The sequence below is a fragment of the Pteropus medius genome, unplaced genomic scaffold (assembly GCF_902729225.1).
Source record: "Pteropus medius unplaced genomic scaffold, Ma_sr-lr_union100, whole genome shotgun sequence".
In the NCBI taxonomy this organism is placed as follows: Eukaryota; Metazoa; Chordata; class Mammalia; order Chiroptera; family Pteropodidae; genus Pteropus; species Pteropus medius.
In genome coordinates, this window is record NW_024343733.1 from 6,630,686 (window position 1) to 6,639,855 (window position 9,170).

The 9,170-nt window shown below is 49.4% G+C and overlaps 1 protein-coding gene across 4 annotated transcripts in view; it reads right to left on the bottom strand.

The window, feature by feature from the left end:
- KLHL22 (kelch like family member 22) overlaps positions 1-8,476 on the bottom strand; it is a 34,754-nt gene extending 26,278 nt beyond the window's left edge. For 2 of the 4 annotated variants that reach the window (XM_039868392.1, XM_039868391.1), the window contains exons 1-2: positions 7,419-7,441; positions 2,341-2,606 (exon numbers count right to left, since the gene is read on the bottom strand). In XM_039868392.1, coding sequence (XP_039724326.1) covers positions 2,341-2,567 — 227 coding nt within the window. In that variant the 5' untranslated portion in view covers positions 2,568-2,606; positions 7,419-7,441. Of the gene's footprint in view, positions 1-2,340; positions 2,607-2,897; positions 2,921-7,418; positions 7,442-8,390 lie in introns of those variants that run through there. The other 2 variants (XM_039868395.1, XM_039868393.1) reach the window with 2 other exon arrangements.
- Positions 8,477-9,170: the final 694 nt, after the last annotated feature.

The window sequence follows — 9,170 nt, forward strand, 5'->3', positions numbered from 1 at the left end:
ACAACTAGAGAAGGCTCCCCAGAGAGAAGGCACCTCCACAGGGCCTGAAAGGAAGATAATGCTCTACAGGGAAGGAAAGGCAGAAAAGGGTGTGCTGCTGAGAGTAACAGCAAAAGCACAGAGGCAAGAAAGCCTGGAGCATGACCAGACAACAGGAGACCTTGCTGTAGGTCTCCCCTAAGGAGGACAGATGGGCAAACAGTAGAAGAGAAGACTGGTGTGAGAACCTACACAGCTTCAGGACAGTGATTCTCAACCCTGTGTCACCACACAAGGCGCATAAAACTTTACATCTCAAAATTGATTCAGCTCTGGGGAGACAGAGAAGCATGTCTCACATGAAGAGTGATTCAGTTCTTCATTCTCCTGTACTTTCCCACTCCCTAATGGACAGCACCCACCCTCCCTCTCAGCAGGTACTGGCCCAGCTGTTTACTAACAGCTATACTAGTCACCCACGTAAAACAGGACCACTGTCAGGCCCCCTGCACCGGATTGCTCAGCACCTGGCAGGACATCCCACAGGATAGACACCTAGATGTCTACTGAGGGCCCAGGCTACAGGCCAACCCACCCTCCAAAGCCCTTTTTCTCTACCCTTGCCCACACCTGACATTACAAAGCTTTCATATTTTCACCAGTCTTACTGGGAAAAAAAATAGTCCTTTATCATTTTAACCTGAATCAACTGAAACAAATAATAATAAACATGCTAAAGCTTGGGAATAATCTCTTTCATGTGTATATATATGTATGTACACACACACACACATCTGTGATGAGTCTAGATTCACCCAAAGTTGCTGTCATTCCCCCCATTCCCAATGAAAGGGTGTGCTGGCATGCAGAGTGACCATGTCTGAGAGGGGAACACCTCCTGTCAGAGGCCCACCTGACAGTGGCTGTGGAACAGGCTAGGAATCACTCCTGGAGGATGTGGAAAGCCATAATAGGCTTTTTATCCAATAGAAAAAAGTGGTGTCTATAACTGTCCTTTAAAAAGAATGGTGTGACAGTGAGTCAGGAAAGCCTGCATGGGGAAAGGAACTCCAGCCTGAAGGGCTTCGAGGGTATACCAAGGAGGTCCTGCTGGCTCTACAGCCCCTGTGGGCCTCTTCCACACAGACCCTAAGCTGGCTGTCCCTCTGCTGAGAGGGTCACAGTGCTGGGCATTCTGAGCAGGTGGCTTTCAGCAACCCACCCCAACCACAGTCCTATATGTTATCTCAAAGCTCATGAAGGCCTCAGCTGAACCCCCTGACATGAAATGAAGAGACACTGCTGTCCCTGCACATGTCTGCCCCAAGGCGCCACTGGGTCACACTCTCCATAAACTCCTCTGGAGACCAGGAAGCACTTAAACCATAAATAAATATTTTGATGGTTCCTAAAATCAAAAAGCGAGAACTACGACCAAGATTTGAAGACAAAACAGAATTAAACAGAATTGGAACTAAATGAAAGGACTTAGGTGGCCATGGGTGGGACTCACTCCCTCTGAGCCTCATCTTGCCTGTGCAAAATAGGAGCAGTGGCACCAATTCCGCCCGGTGTGCCAATTGCTGCGATGGGGTCATGCAGGAGGCCACGAACAACCCCAGAGGGTCACAGACTGAGACTTGAGGGGTGAGGGGGTGTGAGGCAGGAGGTGGATGGCGAGGCAAGGGCACAGAAGGGGTGACTCCGCACACCATGTAGCTGTGTGGACCATGGGTGTACAGGACTATTCGACCAGCCCTGGCTTCAGCATCCACAGCAATCATAGGTCCTGAGAAGTGACCAGGGCTCATGTGAACTTCCAATTGTCATTACAAGAACATTGGTGGGGGGGGCACTGAAAGACTGAGGCATAAAGTGTCATAATGTCTTTAAAAAAGGTGTGTGTTTGAGTGGAGAGAAAGTAAATATTACAAAATGTTAACAATCAGTATTCACGTGTTCATAATACCACTCTTTCAACTTTTCCAGATTTGAATTTTTTCAAAATGAAATGTTGGGAAGCCAGAGTGAAGTCGAAAGAAAATCTGTTTTATACCAAGATATTGTACTTATAGCAGAAAATTCATCTTATAAGGTACAATATTATAAGTGAAGCCAAGCACATCATCTCTCAAAGAAAAAGGAGAATATGCCCTAGAAAAGGGACAGCTGAAAGAAAAACTCTAAGACCCCTTCTATTTCTCTTGCCAAATAAGTAGTGGGAACAGCTTAGCATAAGGGAGGCATGTGGCGGCTTCTGGCTGGCCCCTCCAGCCCAATAACCATCAGTGCTAACACATCTACCCAGGGAAGCGAGATTACCTGTTATTTTACTTATGAGAACAAGTGTATGAAACTCACCTGAAATAATCACAGGACGCAGCCAGAAGGATGCGATGCGCCTCGATATGTCTCCCTTCTACTACCAGGACAACATCGAAGAGGATGCCGCTGTCCCGGAGAGCCAGCAGCCCCCTGAGCAGGGCCTGGGAGTGCTGTGCACTCCGGTAGGTGTTGTTGACGCAGTGTGGGTGTGAGGGCTGCACGGGCAACTTGCACAGCTGGGTGAACTCCTGCTCCTCTGCCATCCTGACCACCACACCAGACTGCACCACCTCGGCCGTCAGCTGGTAAGACAGAGGGGACAGGGAATGAGCCAGGGAGGCAATGCCACATCCTGCACAACTGGCCAGCTCTGCTCCCTGTGGCACCTGCTCTGCATCGAGCTCCTGTTCCTCCCTCCAGCTTACCTATGCTTTCCCTGTAGTCTCAAAAGCCCTAATTCCCTCTCCCTTCCCACTGCTTGTCCAAACTTGGGACTTTCTGATGATCTGTGTCCCTTCATTGCCAAGAGTCTTCCTCCCACTGTATCTCTTTTGGCATCGCTGTGAAATGAAGGGTTCTAGAGACAGACCAACCTGAACTGCAGCGCCCGCCCTACCATGGATTCACCGCATGACCAACCTGAGTCTCAGGTTCCTCAACTGAAAAAAGGGAAATAGTAAAGATGAACATGAAGCATGAGCACAGACCAGGTTCTCAAGAGCTCTTCCTCTCTACCATTGAGCAAGAACAGAAGTGGGTTTCTCCATGCAAGAATGAATGCATAAAAATAACAATAGGCGGGTGGCTCCACAGCGTAGTGGTTAGCACATCTGCTTTACATGCAGAAGGTCCTGGGTTCACGCCCCAGGTGGAGCCAAGGACCATACCCCGGCTGCACACCACAAGTGTGCGAGAGGTGACGCCCCACCTTCAGGGATCCAGTTCTTAAGGGGAAACAGCAACATCCATAGGTCAGGGGTGGAAGTGGGGGTTGGAATTAAAGAGGAGGGAAAAAAAAAAAGAGAAAAAAAATTACAATAGGCATGTGGTTCTCCACATTTGTCCCAGGATCTTTAAAGTAGCTAATATCATTTTTAATGATATTAAAGAGGTGGGATCTTTGCCAAGAACACCTAATGTGAACAACTACTGTCTTCTCTCATAATCCTGGGACATAAAGGTAGTTACTGTCACATCGTTCTCTCTCATGACCTGGGTGACAACTTTTTTGGTAAAGAAATTGCACCCCCATTCTCCAGGAAAGAACGTTACTCTTTTTCCCTCCTCCTGCCTCAGGTCCATCTCCGTAAAGGTCCTTAAAGCAAATGCAGAGTTAGTCTCTATAGATGGATGTGTTAATAGATGTGTAACAAGGATTGGGGTCTGTTATCTAAAGGCTTTCCTGGAACCTCATTAAAAGCAAGTTTTGCATAACTTAGAGGGGTGGGAGGGTGGGGTTGTATATGGCCTGTAGGAACTTGGCCACACAGCAGGAGGTGAGTGGTGGAGTGAGTGAAGCTTCATCTGTATTGGCAGCTGCTCCCAGGCCCTAGCACTGCCTCAGCTCCACTTCAGATCATCAGGCATCAGATTCTCATAGGAGCACTGGTCCCTGGTGCCAAAAAGGTTGGGAATAGTTTGGGGACAGCTGACTTAGATGGTCTATATGTAGGGCAATAAGAATATGTGTTTGGATGCAGACTGATCTAGACACAAATCTGTGCCCTCTCCCAAATACACACACTGCTCACTAAGTGTGTGGTCTCAGATAAGTGACTTCTCCTCTTTGAGCCAACTTACTTACCTAGAAAATGGTGATAATCACAGCAGCTACTTTATTGGGATGTTATGTGGAGATGCATTATATAAAACACACATGTACAAGGCTTAGCGAAGTGCCTGGCACATATTATAACAGGCCTGAGTGGTGGTCGGGAGACCCAGGGAAGGGTCCAGGACCTGCCTTTTTTTTACTGAGATTCTGAAAGTCAAGCACAGTAACTTCGACTAGACTTGGTGCAAATATGGGATCATCTGCATCATGTTTCAAATTCAAGGTTACTTTCTAATACTTGAGTCAATATGTTAAAAAAAAATAAGATTTGAACAGGAGGCTCAAAAACTAATCAATAAAACAAACCTACTTCAAACACACTTCTGCCATCCACTCCTAATCAACCAAAAGCAACCATGGACAGCTGGCTGCTCTGGGTCAGGGGGCAGCTAGTCCCACACCACACACTGTAGCCAAGCTTCACACTCTCCAGGGCACAGCACAGTCAACCAGCCAGTCAGCCAGCCAGCTGGCCAGCAGGGGGCAGAAGCCTAGGGGCCACCTGCCACAGGGCCATGAACATCTCTATCTTCCCCACTTCCTGCTACTCCCCTATCAACTCCCCCAGATTTGTTTCTTCTCTAATACCCTATTGTATCTTTACAAGGGAAAATGAAAAACAGATTCTACCCATAACTTACCAAAAAGAAGCAGCCTCCTTTCTCATAACTGGGGCTCAGGAGCACGTCCCCATTGCCTCCTCCTCCCCGCCCCGGGACCTGTTTCCTATGAACCCTCCACTGCTTCCCAACCAACATGGCTCAGTTCTCCTCTGTGCTGGCCTCTCAGTCTGGCTCTTCCCACTCACTCACTCCTTCCCCACCCTCATGTGAAGCCAAGGCATATACCCCTTACAAACCAACCTCTGTTGCCTGAGGCATTTTGCCCTTTTGTGACCTCTTTCCTTCAGCCAACACACCTGCCCAGCCCACTCTCCTTTCCCAAGAGCCTTCCTACTGCATTCCCCATTGCACCTGCAACTTGACACCTAATATAGCCAGCAGCCCTCCAAGTTAGTCTAGCTTTGTTACTGGTACAACTACCATTTCCATGTCAGAAACCTTATGGTCTCAATTATCTTTTTCTTTCCATCTCTTGCATTCTAGCAGATGCTCTAGTGCCATTCTGACACCAATTTGGGTCAGATCATAGCAATGATGCCCCAACCAATTTCTTACCTACTGCCACATCCTCCCCAGCTCCCCAAAATGCACTGTGAGTGTACCACCTGACTTCTACTATAGCTCTCTGCCTCCTACTTGGGGGCTCCCCATGATCTAGCTCAAAGCACTCCTTTCTCTGTACTTTGTCACTAGCCCTTTGACCAAAAGGGACACCTGTTATCCTCTGAACACCTTCAGACTCCCTCCTAGGCCTTTCTGTCTTATAACCCCAAATTGATCAGGTCTAGTTCAATCACTTCTCCCTCTATCACTGCATTGAGAACACTAAAGGCCTGCTCCGCCACTAAAGTTATTCTACCTACCCAGACAAGGAGATTCTGTCTCCTTGAGGGGAGGGCTAGGGCTGTGTCTCTCACATCTCAAAGCCCCATGGCTGGTTGCTCCACTTGCCAACGATGCAACTCTGGGAACTTAGCTCTTATCGCCAAGCATCAGCTTCCTCCTCAGCACAACCACCAAGCAGTCAAGAGCATCTCCTCTGGGGGTGGCTATGAGGACTGTCCCAAACAGCCATCAAGCCCCCACCCCTACCCCCGCAGGTTCTCATCCACTGTGAGCACAGCAGCCCCTCTGCCCTCTTCGGAAGGGACAGCCTCACTGCAAGTACAGAGAGTACTGTACAACAGGAAAATTGCCATCTTGGGCAGGCAAAGGACATTTATCAAGCACAATTTAAGGAATTAAGCTAGGTGCTGAGGGAGGTGTGAAGAAAAATGAACCAATTCCTGGCTCTGAAAGAGCACAGCTTGGAGAACAACAAATTCAAGCCTTCCTATCACAGTCTTGTTCATAAAGCAAGTACTGGCCATGACCAAAATGTCCATCAGCAGAATAGGTGTTGTGGCACAGTGATTCCTCAGAATACCAGACAACAGTTAAAATGAGCCAACTATAACTCAAAGCTAGTCACCTACTAGGAGAAATCTCAAAGCCACGCAGAGAAAGAACAGCACACTGTGGAATACAGGTAGGACAATTTCCTTTAGTTTGAAACCACACAAAATACTGTCCAGTATTGCTTACAGTGGATGTTATGGTATAGACACATTATAGGCATTCACGGTCATGATTATCTCCAGAAAAAAAAAAAAAATGAATGTTTCATGTCTTTAAAAAAATCAATTAAGATGAAACATTAGGATGTAATAGAAATGGTATGTGATTCTCTGTACTTTTCTGTCAGTGTGAAATATTTAATAATTGAATTCTCAAACTTATTTTAGAATACATAATATTCTTGTGATTCAACTTCAGAAAGTACAAAAAAGGTACAGTGTATTTTGAAACTTAAATTTCCCTCCTACCTATGCCCCAACTAAATCCTCTCCCAGAGGAAACTATTATTCTTCTTTGCCACACACCCTTCCAGGTGGCATTTAGAGTCACAGGAGAATCTGTCAATCTACATTTCCTTCCTTTTTATTAGCTCTTACATATAACTTCATATATCTCTCACAGTTCATTGTATGGATAACCTATTTTACTTAATATCTGGGTTTCCTCCAATTGTTTGCTGTTGCAAACAATTTTGCACTGATGTGCCATATATGCAGCAATCATAGGAAAATTTCCTATATACAGAACTGCTGGATCATTTTAATTTTAATGTGTGTTTTAATGGATATTGTTAAAATTCCCTCAACGGAGATTGTACCAATTTATTTTCCCACCAGCAAAGTAGAACCTAAATCCAACTACTGTCTAGCTCACCAATAGTGTTTCTTTTTAATCTTTGTTGACTTAACAGTTGAAAAACAGCATTTCACAGTGTAACTAATTTTGATAGTTGACAAAATCTTAAAAAATTAAGTGGAATGCCGCGCATCTTTTGTGATTCCTTTCCCACGCCTGTTTTTCTGAAATAAAGAATGTTCTTAGGAGCTCACTCGGTGACACCCTCATTCTATTTTAAGAGAGTTACTCTATGATGAAGCCCGCCCCTAGATTAAGTATCTCTGGCCCAATAACATTCTAGTCATCATAAGGAAGCCCCCCTCCCAAATTCTGCACTGTTGAGAGCTTAAGAGGGGAGCAGGAAGGAAGCTTTATCTCCCAAGTAGGTAAAACTTGAAGGATATCGAACGAATTTTTATGACCTCATGGATGACAGTCAAAAGCATTTTTGAAGAATTTTCAACTCAACATCATCTGAGTAGGCACCTTCAGTCTTCAGTAGGCCCCCAAACAGTGACTGCCCTCAATGAACCCCAATCTTTGGGAGCACGAAGCAAGGTCTGCAACAAAGAGACAGCTCGAGAAGAGAGGAGGGGGGGTGGGTCCTAATTTCCAGACGGGGGAGCCTTCGTAGGAGTGCCGACTCGGATGCGCTCTGGAATGAGTCTCCCAGAAAGCACAGTCAGAGCATCTTGGCGCGCCAAACCTGCGGCCCTGGCCCTGCTTCACTAAGGCCCGGTGCGAAGGAGGCCCTAGGGAGGAGCCGGGGCAGGAGGTGGTGGCGGCCCCGCGGCTCTGGCCCGCCTAGGAATGGAAACAGAACACAGAACTGGCGGCCGCCGCTTCAGGACCTGGAGATTTTGCACTGACAGCGCGACATCCAGATTCTCTCAGGAAACCGCGCGAGCTGCCGACGCTGGGCTCCCTCGGCTGCAGCTCCTGGAGAACCGACCCTCGGCCCGGACGCGCGCCTGAGGAAACTGAGGCCCGCGGGCCAAGGTCCAAGGTCACCCTAGACCCGACCCGCCCGCCTGTTGCAGAACACTCCTGCACAGCGTCGAGGGTCGCGGCCGCGAAGGCCGCCGTCGGACCTGCCACTGGCAACGAGGCCGGCAAGGGGCCAGGAGGCAAGAGAGCCCCGCAGCCGCGCGGAGGCCCGGGCTCCCAGCCTCGCTGCCTCCTGGGGTCGCTGCCTCCTGGGGTCCCGGCCGCCGCGCTCTCGCCACGTCAGGCCGCAGGCTCTCCTCAGGCCGCCATCCCCGCGCCTCCGGCCTGCGCCCGTCCCCGCGTCCCCGCGATCCCGCTCCGCTCGCCTGGGTCCCGCAACCCCGCCCGCCGCCTGCTGCCCGCGCTCCCAGCCGCCGGGGGCGCCCGGTCCGCGACTCGCAGCTCACCTGGAGCCGCCGCACGCCGAGGCCGCACTTGCCGGAGGCGGGGGTGGGAGGCGGGAGGCGGGGGCGGGGTGGGCGGGCGGCCACGGGGCGGGGCCTCAAGCTCGTCACGTGGTCACGCCGCGCAGGCGCTGGGCAGGCGCGGACCGAGTCCGTGGGAGGTGCCAGGTCCGGCCGGAGGCGGTGGGCAGGGTAGCAGATGCTGTCTGAAGCGTCCTTCCGCGGGTTGGGTTTGGGTCCTGGATCAGCGGAGAAGGGCCTCCGCCGCCTGGGTGACCTGGCACATCTCCTGGCACTTAGAGGGACTGAACGAATGAATGAGCGAATAACTGAAATAATACCTTTAGCGAAAGTCGCACCTCGTAAATCTATTTCCTCCTTCCTTCAAGGGTCGCCTTCTCATTCCCTCCTTCACTTCCCTCCTGGTTCCCTCTCTACCTCATTCTCTCCCTCCTTTCCTACCCATTACCCTCTCATACATTACCTCACTCACTCATTCTCTCCATCCCTCCTTCTCTCTTACTCACACAGTCATTTCCTCTCTGCTTCCCTCTCTCCCTCACTTAATCCTTCCTTGCCTTCCTCTTCATCCCTTTTCACTCATTCACTTGCTCCCTCTGAGTCCCATAAGTCTAATGTGACTCTGCTGGTTGCCTGCCCTCTGCTGGATGTTAAGGAGAGGAGATAAACAGCCAGCATGAACAGGTATTTTCCTGTTTACTAAAATTCTGGAGTAACTACAATTCCCAGCCCAAAGGCCTGGTCCCAGCAGTCTGCCAGGAG